This window comes from Notechis scutatus, chromosome 3, assembly GCF_049901735.1.
Source record: "Notechis scutatus isolate UNSWTSFEM ecotype Mainland chromosome 3, rNotScu1.2, whole genome shotgun sequence".
In the NCBI taxonomy this organism is placed as follows: Eukaryota; Metazoa; Chordata; class Lepidosauria; order Squamata; family Elapidae; genus Notechis; species Notechis scutatus.
The window spans coordinates 108,763,857-108,782,379 of NC_142011.1; the positions used below are offsets into that span (position 1 = coordinate 108,763,857).

General features: G+C 40.9%; 1 protein-coding gene across 1 annotated transcript; it reads left to right on the forward strand.

Moving 5' to 3' along the window:
• Positions 1-3,882: 3,882 nt before the first annotated feature.
• On the forward strand, positions 3,883-10,264 carry MYOC (myocilin). The gene is made up of 3 exons (XM_026686934.2): positions 3,883-4,524; positions 7,527-7,655; positions 9,268-10,264. The coding sequence occupies exons 1-3, from the start codon at positions 3,984-3,986 to the stop codon at positions 10,050-10,052; spliced, it is 1,455 nt and encodes a 484-aa protein (XP_026542719.2). The 5' UTR covers positions 3,883-3,983; the 3' UTR covers positions 10,053-10,264.
• Positions 10,265-18,523: the final 8,259 nt, after the last annotated feature.

The following is an 18,523-nucleotide window of genomic DNA, read 5'->3' on the forward strand; positions in this document are numbered from 1 at the left end:
CATCTTGAGCATGTATCAAATGCCCACCATGGCCACTCCCACACACACACACACCCCGGTGTGTTCCAACACAACCCCGATGCAGCCCTCAATAAAATCGAGTTTGACACCCCTTATCTAGGCCTGCAGCAATAGTTTTGGGACTCCCTGGCATCTCTCTCTCTTCCGCATTTATTATTTCAGCTGCTTATTATCCCATTGTCTAGGAAACTTTCTTATGCCTTACTGTGTGCAGAGAGAGGAATGAATGATTTCTGAGTAGGCATGAATATCAATGCAGAACTACTGGCATGAGAATGAGATTGCAGGCAGTTCTCAACCTATAGCCATTTGTTTAGTGACCGTGCAGAGTTACAACGGCACTGAAAACAGACATTTATGATCGTTTTTCATACTTACAATTGTTGCAAAATCCCATGGTTGCATGATCAAAATGTGGATGCTTGGCAACTGGCATGTATTTATGATAGTTACAGTGTCCCAAGATTATGTGATTACTTTTTGCAACTTTCTGACCTGCAAAGTCAATGTGGAAGCCAGATTCACTTAAAAGGACTACCTGTACCACGAAAGCATTTTAATTTTCCAGCTTCAAGACCTAAATAACTTTAAATGTTTATTGTGGCAAGGTATCATATTCATATGGAGGTGTGAAGGAGTGTGTGTGTATGTATGTATGTGCATTAAAAATGTGCTTTGTGTGGTTCATATGTGATTCCATCATACAAAAGGTTGCCAAAGCATGGAACATTTTATTGTATTAAAGTACAATAAAAATAAGGTCAATCACACAAAGCAAGGCAGCAAAATAATATCAGGAAACAAAATAAAAATGTATTTGCACAATACTGGAAAATATTGATCCTCTTCAAGTGATAATGTACCTTTTTCTAAAGCACTTGGACAAATTATATTACATGATCTATAAATCACTGTGGTAATGATGGAGCACAAAATAATGGTTTGAGTCATAGAAAAAAAGAATGAATTATGAGTAATATACTTCTTTTGGAATGATGCTTTGTGTAATCTTGTATTACTGAAGAGACTGGCTAGTTTTCTTGATGGCTGCATTGTATTTCCATATCTTTATCCAACTGCTCTGGGTTCTATTCATTCCAAAGCTTTCCTCAAGCATTTAAAAAGAAACTTCGTTTTTTTCCCTTTCGGGCTGCCATTCATTTTTAAAAATCCTTTGTTGACCTTGGTTACGCTCATTCCTTTCAAATGAGGAATCATTTGACATTGATTGAAAAATCTTATTTTAAGATAACTACTTTGTCTGAGATACTATTGCTGCTGTCCTGTCTCTTAAATTGATTTCCATATTATTAATGTTTCCTGGTCTTTTCTGAACTTTTGGTAATTTTTATTCTTATAATTTACTTTATTATCCTCTAGGCTTCTTTCTGAACATATTTTTTTTTTGGGGGGGGGTGTCCCCCTTATTTCTTTTGCATTCCTATTTTTACATTGATAACTGCTAAATCTTTTTGTTCCTATGCCTTCAATCTTGTTGCTTCATTATATGAATAGCAATTCATAGAGTAGAATTTTTTCAACATGTGGAGAAAATTATCACACTTGGAGAAAATTAAGGTGACTGGCAAAATTTGGGATTATACTGTATAAATTCAGTTATTTAATCCATTTCCCAAATTCAGTTATTTAATACATTATGCCTTTCCTACTAAAAGTTTGATGTGTTATGACTATCTTATAAAACACTGTAATCAAGATCCAAAAGAGAGAGATGAAAACAAAAAACATGAGCTTTGATTCACTTGTTCATCTACCACAAGGAAAAGAATGTCTAAAATTAAATTATTTGCAATTACACTATATGCAAGGCAACCTGTTCATGGGTGTAAAGTATAAACTGGGACAGAAATATGCAAGATATATTATCTAAGTAAAAAGAGCTTTTTAACTTCTGAGAAATAATATTCTGAAGAAGATCAGGCAAATTATTTGGGGAATAAAAGGGAGGAGAGGAGAAGAACAATCAGACTTGCAAGATTCTGTTATTATAGCCTGTCTTCAATAAAGTATCGTTCTGCTCTTCCTGTGGAATTTATTTTCTGGTATTCCTAGAGGGGCTGACAATTGGGAACAGAAGCTGCTCCAGAACAAACAAGAAGAGAAGAGAACCAGTTACCCTTCTACAACATCAGGCAGGAGTATGAGAAGCTGGAGAAGTATCAGAAAGAACGAACTAGAGAAGATGTGGAAAGTAATGGCCTAAATGATCCAGTGATGGTTAGGAGTATTTGGGGCTGAGATTCCTAAGCTGGGAGAGCGGCTCCAATATATTCCAAGAAAAACGTTGGAGCTCTCTGTCCATAAGAGTGCAGTATTGGGAACTGCTCAGAAACCTCAAGCTCCCAGGCATCTGATAGATGGCCAGAGATTAAGAAAGATACATACCTCCAAAAAAGATGACAAGGGATTTTTTTTTAATTTAAAAAGCAAAGGCTTTATTTTTTAATTTGTTCTATTTATTAAATTTATATGCTGCCCATCTCCCTATTGAAGTGACTGCATAGCTTAGCACATTATAAGGTAAGTATAAAAACAATTAAAATTAATAAGAAATAGGGACTAAAAACCAAGAGGTCAGATAGGCTAGGGGTGGGGGCTTGTCACCCTGTCAGTCAGCTCCAGCATGGAGCACCCCCATAATGGCAGCAAGTCAACTGCCAGAGCCAGGTTTTAAAACCCCTTTGGAAGGCCAAAAGGATAGAGGTGGATCTCCGCTCCAGTGACAGGGTGTTCCAAAGGAGGGGTCTCCAACCTTGGGTACTTTAAGCCTGGAGGGCCTCAACTCCCAGAATTCCCCAGCCAGCAAGTCTGGCAAATTCTGGAAGTTGAAGTCCTCCAGGCTTAAAGTACCCAAGGTTGGAGACTCCTGTTCCAAAGGGTGGTGGCCGCAAGAGAAAAGGCTCTTCTAGACCTTCCGGTCAAAGTTATCAACAAAGTTGAATTAATCAATGAACTGCCTTCACTTTCCCAGTAGCACAGGAACTAAGTCTAAAATATTTATGAGGCCTATAGGAGGTGACCTGATTGAGTGCGTTTACGGAGCCTGGAGAAACGGCTCCACCCTTGCATGGAAATTCTGACTTTTAAAAGTTGTGGATAAGGCTATGGAAATTTCTACATTTCTTGCCTTAGAAGCATCCAGGTTCAAGGGTTGGTAGGAGGAAAGAGCGGGCAATTAATTCCTCCAGTGTATAGGGGAGAAAGCTGAGATAAATAACAACTACAACTCTCCCTCTTTCCACATTTCCAAATTACTAGCAAAACTTTGCTGTCTTTTGATAGCCAAATCTGGCCCTAGCCTAGGTCCTGCCTTGGTTTAGTTTCCCAATAAGCAACCGAATGGGAAGATCATTTAAAAGTGGTTTATCAGGGTAAATAAAGCGGGATCTTTCTATGTAAAAGGAGAGAAAACCTCAAACCCCATGTTACATTCCTTTTTATAGTTAACAAAAATGAAAGAGGAACTTGGGATACTGAAAGAAAATATCCTAGAATAAGAGAAAAATATCAAAACACTACTGTATTGGTCTTCCCAGAATAATCTAGAAAACATTTGGATGTTATAGATTTGGCCATCTTCCCCTCAACCTTAAATTGTTTTATTCAGTTAATCTCATTTTCTTTTCTCATGTATGCATCCACAAACATGTAAGCTGTTGACTTTATAAATGTATAAAGCTTTCAGATCTGCCTCCATCAGCCAAAAATTGGCAGTTTGTCTTGCAATATTTTCTAAGAAAAAATGCTAATTCTTTAAGAGACTTAAAATTTGTAAAATGTTCTGTAAGTTCTGCTGCTTCTAGCCAACCTCTACTGCACCTCCCTTAACTCCCAACATTAAAAAACTGTGGTCTGCAAGTATTGAATTAATTTATCCACATTCTCTTTCACAAAGAACTTGCTTCACTTTGAAAGAGAGAGGCTGGTGTGAAATCACAGGGATGCCGGTGACATGGCTGATTTTAGTCTGGATGGCATGGGGAACGTTGGGAAGTAATGTCCATTTTCACAAAAACAATAACCAGGATGGGAGATGCATTTATTCCTTCACTGTACCCAGTAAAAATGAAGACAGCTGTACAGGCTTCAGTGAGGTATTAATAACCATTCAAGATCTCCAGAGGGAGAGCAAAGCTCAGCAGCTGGAACTAGAGTCAACTAGAACTCAGCTCGATCTTCTGGAGAACCAGGTGAATCGGCTACAAGGAAGTCAACTTAGGAGGACTTCTTTATCTACAGTTGGCTTGCTTCAAAGGGAGGTAGAGAGTCTGAAGAGGGAACAAGCCGAGAGGGACATCCACATCAGCAGGCTGGAATCTACCATAAATGATCTCCTTCAAGACAAGTCAGCTTTAGAAGAAGAAAAGAATGAGCTGGAGAAAAGGTTAGAGAAAAGCATTGAGGAGGTGGCTCAGCTGAGAGTAAGCAACTGTCCTCAGACCAGAGAAGCCAGCAGTGAGCTCCTTCAAGGCTCTCGGGAAGGTAAATCTGGAGGTTCTCCAGCTAGGAAATGTGTTCTTAAAAATATATATAATGTACAATTATAGATTATTTATTTTTAATTAATCATTTTTAAAGCAAACATCTGGAGAAAATGTGATGAAAATAAGTTATGGAAATTTAGCCATGAAAACAAAATACATTATTTTTACAAATAAAGAGGATTTGGGGGTGTCTGAATGCCAGGGTCTGTACCACTTTGTTATTTAAGGATAGATTTTTTTAAAAAAAACAAGGAGTGAAAGAGAATGGAAAAAATGTCTAAAAACATAAGTAAATATTGGATCTCTAAGTTCTCTTTTGTTGTACTCTGACTGATATACAATAAGATAATAAGATTTAAGAATCTGTTGATGGCTTTCTTATTCTAAATGTCCAGTCAAATGATCTGGCTTTGATTTACTTGCATTTATGGACAAAGTTCAAAGAGTGATAGTAACAACAGATCAGGATGTGGTAAACTCCGGTAAGTATGTACTGTGGTAGCTTGTCACACTGTTTATGATGCTAACAAGAGCAAAAGGCCTGTGAAGATCTTTATGATAAGCCATTTTCTTTGGCATGTATGTTATCTCTGGCTAAATTTATAAAGCAATTTGGAAAAGGCTAAAGATTTCCAGCTTCCCCTTTTGGGGATTTGCTTTGTCCAGATGCACTGGATTTTAAAAAGCCAGATGTTGGGGGAAAAAAAGTGATGAAACATTGGAACTGGGATCTGGTGTCTATTAGTGAAACATTTTAGAGTAGTAAACCTCATCCGATACTTTTATTTTTTCTTTTGAATGCCTGAGGCTATTTAATAGTTTTCGTTGTAGGCAACTATTAAAAGATATTTTAATTGAGTAGCCTGGATTAATTCAATCCATTTTTCTTTTTCCAATAGTGACTAATTAGAAAGTTTGCAATCAGGGCATTAGTGGAACAGCCCTCATTCTATCATTTGCCTCCAGCTGATAGTCAGAAGTCATCTTACCCACTTTTAAAACAGCTGCATAGCTACCAGTCTTCATACAAACAGTACTTCTGATTTGGCAGCTATTCTACCTTTCTCTCCCTAATAGAATTGCCCTCCTGGAAAAAATCAGAGGAAGGCAGAGGGGACCACTGCTTGGATCCTGTAAAATTTCATAAATTCAGACTATGACAAATATTCCTCAAAAAGATAAGATGGCTCCCCTCTAAAAAAAGTTTAGATATTAACAATACTACAAAGACAGAAAAAGTTTGTATATCTTAAAGATGTCAAGTTTAATAAATGTATTCTTTTTATATTTGTCTGTGCACTTTATGTATTATATTCTGTTGTTTTTGCAAGTACACTGAGTGCTTCTGTACTGGAGACCAATTCCTTGTGTGTGTAACCATACTTGGACAAATAAATAAAGTATAAGTACACACCTTCTGATTACTCAAGATTTAGATGACACAAATGTGAATCTGAAGCATTCCAGCAAAAATTTGATTCCTTCTGGAAAGCAGTGAGCTATAGAAAACAGTATATTAAGCCAAGAGTTGTCTGACTTTTGAGAAGAAACAAAGAAAAGTGGAATTGGGAACTACTAAAGGAAGGACAGTTGGAAAAGGATGGCTTCAAACGTTATGATTGCAAATGTTGGACTTTAACACTAAGGCAAGAAGAGAAATAAGATGTTACTTACTCATGGGCCAATTTGGAAAAGGATGCTGATTTGGGTGTGGTGGGATCTGGCATAGTGTCTTTTGAGAAGAGAACAGGAGATAAAAATATTGAAACAATGGTCCATAGATTTTGGGAAATGATTTTGTCAGAAGAAAAAAAAGAAATGTGGGAATTCTTTAGCAAACAGGTACTGTTTTTTCTTAGCATCTGTCCTGCATGGTTGTGAGGTCTACTTGCTTAGTTCTTACAGGAAAGTCTGCCAATCTGTGATATGGCATAGAGGGTTTTTTTTTGTTTTTTTTTTGGTTAGCTAGCTTGTTACAGCGCCTGGTGCTGATTTGAGCTAAGGAGTGACTGGCCAGGATCACATGCAGTAGTCACCTTCTGTGACTACTGAAAACAAGAATCTGGTCTTTCTGGTACTACTGAAAAACCTCAAACACTATACCCTGTAGGAGTCTCCTTTTACTATGTGATACTGTTTAGTTGTTTACTACCAGTATCTGTGATGGACAAGCTCTCTCCACGATTACCCTAAACTAATGAAATTATTCACACAGAAAAAGATAATTAAAAGTGACTTTTCCTTTTGGTTTAAACAGGAAAGTTAAAATCAGCATAAACTGTACCAAGCAACTACTCCTGTAGCTTTTGCAATTGCAATGTTTGCTGTGTAAGGCTGCTTGTCTTCTGCAGGGAACTTCATCCAGCTATGGTAGCTGTCCATATGAGCAAAGTATTACTTCCTGGGATCCTCAATCATATGCAGAGCCTTCATAGATGGACCAAAAGCAATGAAAAGCCTTAAAGAGCAAATCTGTTACTTCTGGATTGCAATTCACGAACTGTATTTACCATAGAGATTTTTTTTTTGCCATCAATAGGTTCTATCTACACGTGGAAGGGCAAAATTAACATTTGTCTCTCATTTCTCCTGAAGTATGAGAAGTCACACCAGATTCATGAGGCAATTCTATGCATATGATACCTAATTTATCACCTATTATTATAAAGTTCCAGGTTCAGATTTTATAGTATCAGTTGAAGGCTTTTTTAGTTATATTATTATTTAGTTATTATTATTATTTAGTTATTATTATTATTTATATATATTATTTAGTTATATTATATTATCTTATTATGAGATCCTCCTTTATTTGCAATGTATCTGCCTTACAAAAGAATTCAATGAATAAAATGTTTGAAGTGCTTTCTACACACTAAAGTGATCTTTACTTACAAGTAAAGTTTTCAGATGAAGTCACAAACTGCTCTTTCATGTGTATAAATTGTCAACAGGTAGGCATACTATAACATTGTTGTCTTCCTTCCATTTTCTCTCAAGTGTCTAAGTGGGATACTGAAAATTTGGGCTATCAGGAGCTCAAATTAGGCTTTGCTGAGGTTTCTTCATCTCATCTCACCGAGGAAGGCATTTCACCCTCACCACCTAGCACTGAAGCTGAAGAACCAGGTATTAAATTTTGTGTATGTTCCTGGATTTTTTTTTTCAGCTCTATTTAGGCTGCCATTCTCTTCCTCCAAGCTCATTAATTATTTTTTTCCTATTTGGTACTTATTTTGCCCAGGTTCTAGCTTAGAATTTGGAAATACTTTCATTTTAGTCTGAAGACAGAACAGGAGGGTTTTTTTGCCTGCCAATTTCTTTTTTTCAGAAGTGCCATCAAAATTTTGTCCCTTGCTCTATTTGCCAAGTGAAGGAAGATATTAAAATAGGTTCCTAGTATTTTGCATGATAGTCAATCTCATAGCATCCTGACCAATTCTGGGGTGGGTGGGTGGGAAACCTTTGAAAAGTTGTGATACAGTGAGACTCAGAGACTCGATGAAGGGAAAGCTAAAGTCCATTTCAGCCATTTGCTTGAACTCATGAGGTCGGGGTCCACAAACTGGTTTCAAACTCCATATGTTCACCCAGGTAGCTTGCAGGAATGCTAAATTCATGGTTAGAAAGGTGAATGGGAATGCAGCTCTGGTATTGATAGTATTATTTTAGGAATATTGCCCTGGATTATGTGAAATATCATTTGATAAAACTAGCTGTATAAAATACAATAATTTTGCAATGAGGACAGTAAATGAATGCTCTATCCAATGCTTTAACAATGTAATCCTTTGAACTAGAAAATAAGGCCAGTTGAACTTTGCTTATTTTGAGAAACTGCATTCTTGGCTAACTATCAGGCACTCCTCCCCCCATATGTTTTTTGTTGTCTTTTATAAAAAGCAGATTATGTTTGGCTCAGTTGCTCCCTGGCACTCAAGCAAGTTCTTTCTTTCCTCTTTCATTCTCTTTCTTTCCCATGGAACCAAGCCTACATTTCATATGTTCCTGATCTGAAGTGCTACACAATAGTTCCATAATTAAGTGAACATTTCTCCTGAATTTCGTTTCTTCTGCATTGAGTTTGAATGTTGGAAAAATATGGAAAATATTAACCCTACATCCATTTCTCATTGTTCTTTATAGATAGCTAATCACACACACACACACACACACGTGTGTGTGTGTGTGTCTGTCTGTCTGTCTGTCTGTGTCTGTGTGTGTCTCTGTCTCTGTGTGTCAGAGAGAGAGAGAGGGAGGGAGGGAGGGAGAGAGAGAGATCACTTGGGATAAAGTAGGAAGTACATTCTGAATGTAGGAATAGACAAATACTGTTACATACCCCCAAAACTGCCAATGTTGCAAATTATATTCAGAATTTTAAAAAGTAAAGGCATTATTTGAGGGATAATTTTCATTTAAAAAACACTCAAAAATAACTTAAGGAACTTCAAAAACAAACAATACTGTTGGCTGTCTTGGTTACCAAAAGGTAGAATATTAATTAATTAATTAATTAATAAAATGGAAGAAGCTTTTTCTCTATTCCTTATATTTTCTTGTATAGCAGAGCCAGAAAAAAGCTTCAGAAAACTGGCTGAAGCTACATATGTTCATACAGGCTGCTCTGGCATCCCTTTTTTGGATTCTGTCTGGAGAGCATCAATTTTTAAAGTAATAGTGTATAGCTACATATTCCTTAGTTTCAGAGATTAACTTCCTTGCTTATTTCCTGAATTAGGTTGCGGAACCCTAGTTTGGGTTGGTGCACCAGTGACCTTTCACAAGGCTGACACCATCACAGGGAAGTATGGTGTGTGGATGAAGGACCCACAACCTGTGTCTCCATATACCAATGGGACAATTTGGAGAGTTGACACTGTCAGTGCGGATGTCCGCCATGTCTTTGAATATGATGATCTGGATGAGTTTGTGAAAGGCTACCCTTCCAAAGTTCATGTGTTGCCCAGATCCATGGAGAGCACTGGGGCTGTTGTTTATCGAGGTTTCCTCTATTTCCAGAGGCACAAGTCTAGAATACTGGTGAAATATGACCTGAAGAATGAAGTCATTGCAGTTCAGAAGGAGTTGCCTGATGCTGGCTATCATGGACAATTTCCCTACTCCTGGGGTGGATATACAGATATTGATCTAGCAGTTGATGAGATTGGACTGTGGGTGATTTATAGCACTGAAAATGCCAAGGGAGCTATTGTGCTTTCCAAACTGGACCCAGAAACTTTGAAGATTTCACAGACATGGAGGACCAATATTTACAAGCAGTCTGTGGCTAACTCCTTCATGATCTGTGGCTCCTTGTATACCATTAGTAGCTACTCATCCCCTGAGGCCACTGTGAATTTCATCTACCGCACAAGTACAGGAAACAGTGCACCGCTGAAGATCCGCTTTGAGAACCGTTATAGATACAGCAGCATGGTAGACTACAACCCTACAGAGAAGAAAATAATGGCTTGGGATAACTTCAACATGGTGGCCTATAACATCAGACTTTCCAAGATTTGATTACATTGAAGAGATTGATAATGGGAAAATAGATAATGGAAATAGAGGTAGAAATCTTGTTAGCAAACTTTCCTTCCACTAATTATCAACCGACATGAATCACCCAGAATTTCTTCTGAGCTACCCCAGTAGAAAGAAATAAGCCATGCAATGTGGGATCGACTCTTAATCCTTTTAATGAGTGTATACAATAAAATAGTCTGTGATTTACACTTCATGGGTACTTTCCCACGCTGTTGTTTTTTTAATGGAGCACTGTGTATCTTCTTTAAAACATTAGCCTATGCATGTTGCAGCCAACTATAACACAAAGGCATACATGTATCAAAACAATACAGGGTCTCTTTTTTTTTTTACAAGTTCTTTTTAATTTCTGCTCAATAAGTGGAATATTTTGGTTGCTAAGCAGGACTGAATCAATTTTGTTACATTTCATTATATTTACAGTATATGCAATGATTCAAATTACAGAGGAGCATAGAAACATAGAATCATAGGGCTGGAAAGGTCCTTGGAAGTTTTCTATTCCAACTCTCCGCCCAAGGCAGGAGTCCTTTATACCATCCTGGGCAAATTAATGTCTGTCAGGTTGTGCTCCTTTCAAAATCCAAGAAAGAAATACTCAAACTCCATGGTTTAGAGCAAAGTTATCCTTTTACTGGAAATCAAAGTGGAAGCTACAGATTTAATTCCGAATCTGAGAAATTGGCGCGCAAATCACATATACAAAGGAATGGAATTGTTCCCACCCCCCAAAGTCCAAATGACTCTTCCAATTAAAAGTTCTGAATATGATCATGTGGCCATCTTCAGGTGGTGATGAGGCCTCTGTCCGTTGACCTTGACATATTTTGATAAAACTTCGCAGCTGCGCAAAAAGGGATAGAAGCTAGCCAAGAAATGGAAAGTTAAAGAAATGGAAAGACAAGAATTCATATACCCCCTCCCCTTGCTATCCACAGCAAAGGAATGCAAAACACCTCCAGCTTTCTTCCCCTCCAAGTTCCCCCCTCCCCCCCATTGCTAATGACAGCCGAAAGAAATAGTATAGCATAGCAGCAGAGAAGATGCAATAGTTAGGATGCAGAAGGTATAAGATGTGGAAGATATCTTGAGGCTGACATTCGGACCCCCTAGAAAAAGGACATTAGTCCCTGTAAGATAAAATAACATAAAAATATGTTAACGATTGCATACACTTCTATGGTTTATCGGGGTATTTTGCATAAAAGTTCTTGAGCAGTTCAGGAGCCCTGATGTCTTTCTCATTTACCCACTCAGCATAGGATGGAGGAAAATGTTTCCAAGCTACAAGATATTGGAGACGACCCCTCCATTTCCGAGAGTCTAAGATCTCTTTAATCTCGAAATGTTGTTCACCCTCAATCAACAATGGTACGGGGGGATCAGTCTGGGTCGGTCTCAATGTACAGGTATGTTCGGGTTTTAACAAGCTAACATGGAAAACTGGATGAATACGACGAAGAGTTTTTGGTACAGTCAACTGAACAGTCACAGGATTCACAATCCGCTCAATAAGGAAAGGGCCCACATACTTAGGACCCAACTTCTTCGATTTGTCGCCCACTTGATAAGACTTCTGCGGGGCTCTCTTCCTGTCAGCAAATTTCTTACGAGACTGGTGTGCCTCGTCCAAAGCTTTACGAGCGACCGGCCAATTGAGTTGAAGTTGAGATATCCAGTCGTCCAACGACTGGACATTGGGTCTTTCACGAGGAAGTTCAGGTATGGGTACAAAATCTTGCCCCGTTGCCACTTTGAAGGGGGTAAACCCAGTACTGCTGTGGACAGAGTTGTTATATGCCACCTCCACAAAAGGCAGTAGATCCGCCCAGTTGTCCTGCTGATAGTTTATGTAACACCTGAGATATTGCTCCAGCACCCCGTTAGTCCTCTCGCAGGCCCCATTAGTTTGGGGATGGTGGGCGGAGCTTAAGCCCTGGGTGGAGCCTATTAACTTCAAATATTCCCTCCAGAAGTTCGAGGTAAACTGGACCCCTCGGTCAGAAACTACACGCTCAGGGACACCATGCAGCCTATAGACATGTATAATGAACAATCTGGCCAGTGACTTCGCCGAGGGAATCTTGGAGCAAGGTATGAAGTGTGCTTGTTTGGAGAACAGATCGGTCACCACCCAGATGACTGTGTGCCCGGTGCTCTCGGGTAAGTCTACTATAAAGTCCATGGAAATTTCCCTCCAAGGAGCAGTTGGCCTAGCCACATCTTGCAACAGACCTGGTGGTTTACCAGGAGGTCTTTTTGCTGAGGCGCAAACTGGACAGCTCACTACATAAGTTTCAATGTCCTTTTTCAACAAAGGCCACCAGAACTGCCGTTTCACCAGATGTAGGGTCTTCACAAACCCAAAATGACCAGCCGCTTTGGAGTCATGAGTTTGTTGTAACACTTGGCTTCTCAGGGTTTGTGGTACGTACAATTTTGCACCTACCCAGGCTAAACCATCGCGAACGGTGCAGTTATTTGCATTTGCCAGGAACCACTCATCCGTTTTCAAGGCCTCCTTAAATCGTTCCATCAGGTCACTGGACAGATCCCTCTCTTGCTTCCTCTTTTGCGCTCTGGTAACCACTGGGGCAGCCAGCTGTGTGGTTGACACGATCGGCCTTATCACTTCTTTACAAACACTGTTGTATTGAGGCATTCTAGATAAGGCATCTGCCATAAAATTTCTCCCCCCTGGGATGTACTTCAGGGAGAAATTGAATCGCTTGAAATACTGGGCCCACCTAACTTGCTTAGGGGATAACTTCCGGGGTGTTTTTAAGGCCTCCAGATTCTTATGGTCAGTCCATACCTCAAATGGGTGCTTCGCTCCTTCCAAAAAATGCCTCCAAGTTAGTAGGGCCCACCGGACTGCAAAAGCTTCCTTCTCCCAAACAGCCCATCTCCTTTCAGTGTCAGTCAACTTACGGGAGGTGTAGGCGCATGGTTGTAGTGTCCCCTTCTCATTTAATTGAAGTAAGACTGCCCCCACAGCCACATCGCTCGCATCAGCTTGGATCACGAAAGGGGCGTCCATGTCTGGGTGTTTCAGCACTGGTTCTGCAGCAAATAGTCTTTTTAGCCTTTCAAAAGCGGCTTGGCACTCCATGGACCAATTCAACGGTTGGCTGGGCTTTGGTTTCGTTTCCCCCTTTGTCTTTAGGAGGTTGGTGATGGGCATGGCTATTTTAGCAAAAGATGGGATGAATTGCCGGTAAAAGTTAGCAAATCCAAGGAAACTTTGAAGCTGTTTTCGGGTTCTAGGTGGGGCCCAGTCCAATACGGCTTGCACCTTCTCTGGGTCCATCTCAATGCCCTCTGGTGAGATACGATATCCCAGGTAGTCGATTTTTTCTTGATGGAACTCACATTTGGACAGTTTGGCGTACAATTTGGCAGCCCGCAGTTTGTGCAGCATGGAGCGTACCAGTTTCACATGTTCGTCTCTAGTCTCTGTGTAGATAAGGATATCATCAAGGTAGACCAGAACCCCCTTGTATAAATGTTTGTGGAGCACTTGATTGATCATTTGCATGAAAACGGCTGGTGCCCCTGTAGGCCGAAAGGGAGAACATTGAACTGGAAACAACCCATCGGGCAGTTGAACACAGTTTTTCACTCATCTCCCTCTTTAATTCGGATTCGGTAGTATGCCTCTCTCAAGTCCAACTTCGTGAAAATCTTCCCTTTGGCCAGGTGGGCTAACATGTCCTTCATCAGAGGGAGGGGGTACACGTTCTCCACGGACACTGTGTTTAGGTTTCGGTAGTCAAATACCAAGCATTTGGAGCCATCCTTCTTCTCGCGGAACAACACAGGGGCCGCCACTCGAGGTCTAGCGGGTTGGATGAAACCACGTTTCAAGTTCTTGTCGATAAACGATCTCAATTCCTCCAGCTCCCGTGGTGTCATCGAATACAGCTTCGGTTTTGGGAGCGTCACCCCCGGTAGAAATTCAATACTACAATCGGTTGACCGATGAGGAGGGAGCTCATCGGAGGCCTCTTCGCTAAACACCTCTCTTAAGTCCCAGTACTCCTTCGGGATTTTCTCCTCCCCCTCCACGCGCTCGGCACCTGCGGAAGCTGTCTCAGCCGGGCTTTGAAACTTCGGATGGGATTTCTCCTCCCCTTCCGGGTGGGATTGCTCCTCCTCTTCCGGTTGCCGATTGGTGCAGACCCATATCCACCCCTCTCTCCAGTTCACATGGGGATTCCACTTCCGAAGCCAGGGCAATCCCAATATTAGAGGCTGTTCCATCCCAGGGGCCACAATAAAACACAGGGTCTCGCGGTGGGTTCCCATGGTCATCTGTAGGGGTTCCATTATGAAACATGCAGGACAACCTCCCACCTCAGATCCATCCAGTTGGCAAAAGGATATGGGTGTTTTTAAAGTTCTCAGTCCAATGCCCATACCCTTGACTACTTTCATGCTAATCACGCACCTCGTGCACCCCGAGTCCAATAAGGCCAACATCTCCCCCTTGGTCCCTGAGGTGGGCACCCTTAACTTTATTGGGAAGGTCATGGGCCCTTGGTTAGGACTTCCGAGTCGGTCTCGCTCTCGTCGAGGAGAGTTGGAGGTCCCAGCTCCTCTCCCGCCAGAGGGGCGACCTCTACAACTTCCCCTATCTTTAGCCCGGTTTCGCGAGGCTTGGTTGGGGGGGTTTCGGGCTTCCTCCCTGGGCCCCGCACTCCCTTTGGATCCAGCTTGACCCGGCAATCCACAATCTGGTGGCCCTCCTTCCCACAACGATAACAGGCAGTGGATTTGGCTCTTGCCATCACCCCTCCTTTTCAAGGGTTAGGGGTCTTCTCGGAGACGTGGGGGGGAGCGGTTTGCTCCATGCAGGGCCTCCTCTGCATCTGCTTCGGGCTAGATCTATTTCCACTTCTTCCGCTAGCAAGTACCACAACTGCAAATCATATGGATCCCTTCTGGAGATGCACATGTGGAATATATCTTCATTTAAGCCATCTTTGTAGGCTTCTATCAGGGCCCCCTGGGACCAGCCTCGGATGTGGTATGCCAGCTGTCTGAACTCTTGGGTGTAGTCAGCAACCGATCTCCCCCCTTGAGTTATGGTTTTCATTCTGATCCTGGCCCTTCTCTCCACCAGAGGGTCCTCAAACCTCCTCCTCAATGCAGTCATGAAAACATTGAGGCTCCGCAGTTGTGGGGAGTTATCATTATACAAAGTCACCACCCAGTCTGCTGCCATCCCCTCCAGGGTTCTGGTAACACATCTCACTTTGGCTGCTTCAGAGGTGAACTCCCTTTCATATTCTGCCATATAGCTCCCGACTTGTACCAGGAAAAAACCCAAATCCTTGGGATTTCCTCCAAACTTCACATCTAACGGTGGCAGGTGGCGTCTCCCCGGAATCACACCTATTGCTGGGGCTCCCCGGGCAGCGGCTGGCTGCTGCGCTGGCGTAGGCTGGGCTAGGGGGGTGGGGGCAGCCCGACTTCCCCAGGCTGAACTCGCTCCCCCTTCCCCCTCATACCTTGGAGCCATGCCGGGCTTCTCAGAAGCGTCCATAAGGAATTTCCCGGCTTGATCCAGCCTGCATTCCATCTCCTCCCTCTCTTGCCACAGCCGTTCCCTCGCGCCTCTTCAACTTACAGTGATCCCAGGAGGGGGGGTCTTCAGGGTCTCTCCATCCAACCCCTAACGACCATCTGGGCATCTCAGCTGGGGTTTCTTCCAGAGTAAGGTCGGCCAGCAGGTCGGCAGCTGGCATCTCTGGTAGCAGCTTCGGCTGCCCCCCCGCAGCTCCCTGGTCATCCTCATCGCTGGCTGGAGATGACATGATGTGCAACCCCCTCGGAAGAAAAGTTGATATTTTCTCCGGGTGGGCTGATGGGGAGATTCAAAATCCAAGAAAGAAATACTCAGACTCCATGGTTTAGAGTAAAGTTATCCTTTTACTGGAAATCAAAGTGGAAGCTACAGATTTAATTCCGAATCTGAGAAATTGGCGCGCAAATCACATGTACAAAGGAATGGAATTGTTCCCACCCCCCAAAGTCCAAATGACTCTTCCAATTAAAAGTTCTGAATATGATCATGTAGCCATCTTCAGGTGGTGATGAGGCCTCTGTCCGTTGACCTTGACATATTTTGATAAAACTTCGCAGCTGCGCAAAAAGGGATAGAAGCTAGCCAAGAAATGGAAAGTTAAAGACAAGAATTCATATACCCCTCCCCTTGCTATCCACAGCAAAGGAATGCAAAACACCTCCAGCTTTCTTCCCCTCCAAGTTCCCCCCATTGCTAATGACAGCCGAAAGAAATAGTATAGCATAGCAGCAGAGAAGATGCAATAGTTAGGATGCAGAAGGTATAAGATGTGGGAGATATCTTGAGGCTGACAATGTCCAATCTTTACTTGGAAACCTCCAGCGATGGAGCATTGAAAACTCTGGGAGGCAAACAGTTCCTCGTATTAATTGTTCACACTGTCAGGAAATTTCTCCTAAATTCTAGGTTGCTTATTTATTTAGTCAAGCGATTATAAGATAACAGGTATAAGTATAAACATAGTTATGAATACATGAAATGGATACATATAAGAAAAATAAAAAGAAACAATAGGACAGGGACGGTAGGTACGTTAGTGCGCTTATGCATGCCCCTTACAGACCTCTTAGTTTCCATCCTTTGCTTCTTGTCCTGCCTTCGGGTGCTTTGGAGAATAGTTTGACTCCCTTTTCCTTGTGGCAACCCCTCAAATATTGCAACACTGCTATTATGTTTCTTCTAGCCCTTCTTTTCATTAGACTAAACATACCCAATTCCTGCAACTGTTCTTTATATGATTTAGCCTCCAGCCCCCTAATCATCTTTGTTGTTCTCTGCACTATTTTCAGAGTCTCAACATCTTTTTAATATTGTGGTGGGCTGCTGCCTGGTCGGACTGGTTCAGGCGAACTGGTAGTTGTGGACACTGGCTGGGCCTGCCCACCTGCCCCTGCGCTATCCTTTCCATATATAACTAACTTTCAGTCTCGTTCCCCACGCTGCCCAGCTGAGTTCTGTGCTGGTATTCACAGGAGCTGCCCGAGTTGATTAGCTGCCTGTTTGAAGCTGCGTTTCAGCCTCAAAGAGGCGCATGTGAGTGAAGCAAGTGTGCCCACCGCCGGCCGCTCACAATCGGCGAACCAGTTTTATCGTAAGTGCAGCCCACCTCTGCAGAACTGGATGCAATGTTCCAAGTGTGGTCTCATTAAGGCATTATAAAGCGGTACTAATTCTTCATGTGATTTTGTTAATGCAGTCTTAGATTGCATGGGCTTATTTGGCAGCTGTAACAGACGTAAGACTGTGAAAATCCTTAAATGTATGACTTGAGACAAGCAGTCATAATCTTAGTGGATTTTTATTTTATTTTTTTAAAAAGTTTTATTAATTTTTAAAGACAAACAAAACAAACAAAACATAAAAACATCCAACTTTCCATAAGTATACAAACAGTGTGTCGGTTGGTTTACCATTTTTTTGTGCATCCATTTCATAGTCTCAATTACAGTTACATTACATAATGACTCATATTATCAATCAAAAATTATATACCCTAGTATCACTATTAAACAATCATTTGACTCTAATTTTATTCATTCATGCTTTACGAGATAACTATAATTTACTTAGTTTATTTAATAGCAAATCGTATAATCATACCAGATCTATCCTAAAAACATTATAATATCAAATAGAAAAGAAAAAATGTCTCTTTATATATTCATTATTATCTAAAATTCTAAATATTCTATTTATTATGTTTTATCATCCAACCATCTATAGAAAAGATCCCTAATTTCATAAAATTGTTTATCCTCTTGTTCTCTAATTTCAAATGTCAATCTACTCATCTCAGCACACTCCAATATTTTCTTAATAATTTCTTCCTGCAATGGTATTTTCTCATTTTTCCAGTTTTTAGCAAATACAATCCTAGCCGCTGTTAATACATTTACAATCAGGTATTTCAAATCTTTACTATATGTATCAGGTAAGATTCCCAATAAAAAAATCTCTGGTTTCAAGTCTATATGTTTCTTTGTCATTTTTCCCAACCACATGTTTTAGTCCAATATTTTCTAGCATCCTCACAAGTCCACCACATATGGTAATATGAGCCAGGTATCTGATGACATTTCCAGCATTTTTCAGATTTATTCTTGAACATTCTTGCTATTCTTGTCGGGGGAAGGTGCCACCTGTAAAACATCTTATACAAATTTTCTTTATATGCTGTTGACATTGTCATTTTATAATTTTGAGACCACAATTTTTGCCATTTCTCTAGATCAATCCCATATCCAAAATTCTTTCCCCAAGCAATCATAGTTTCTTTAACTTGTTCTTCCTCTAATTTAATTTCCAATAAATAACCATATAGTTTTTTAATCACCTTTTCGTCAGTACCTGTAAAAAT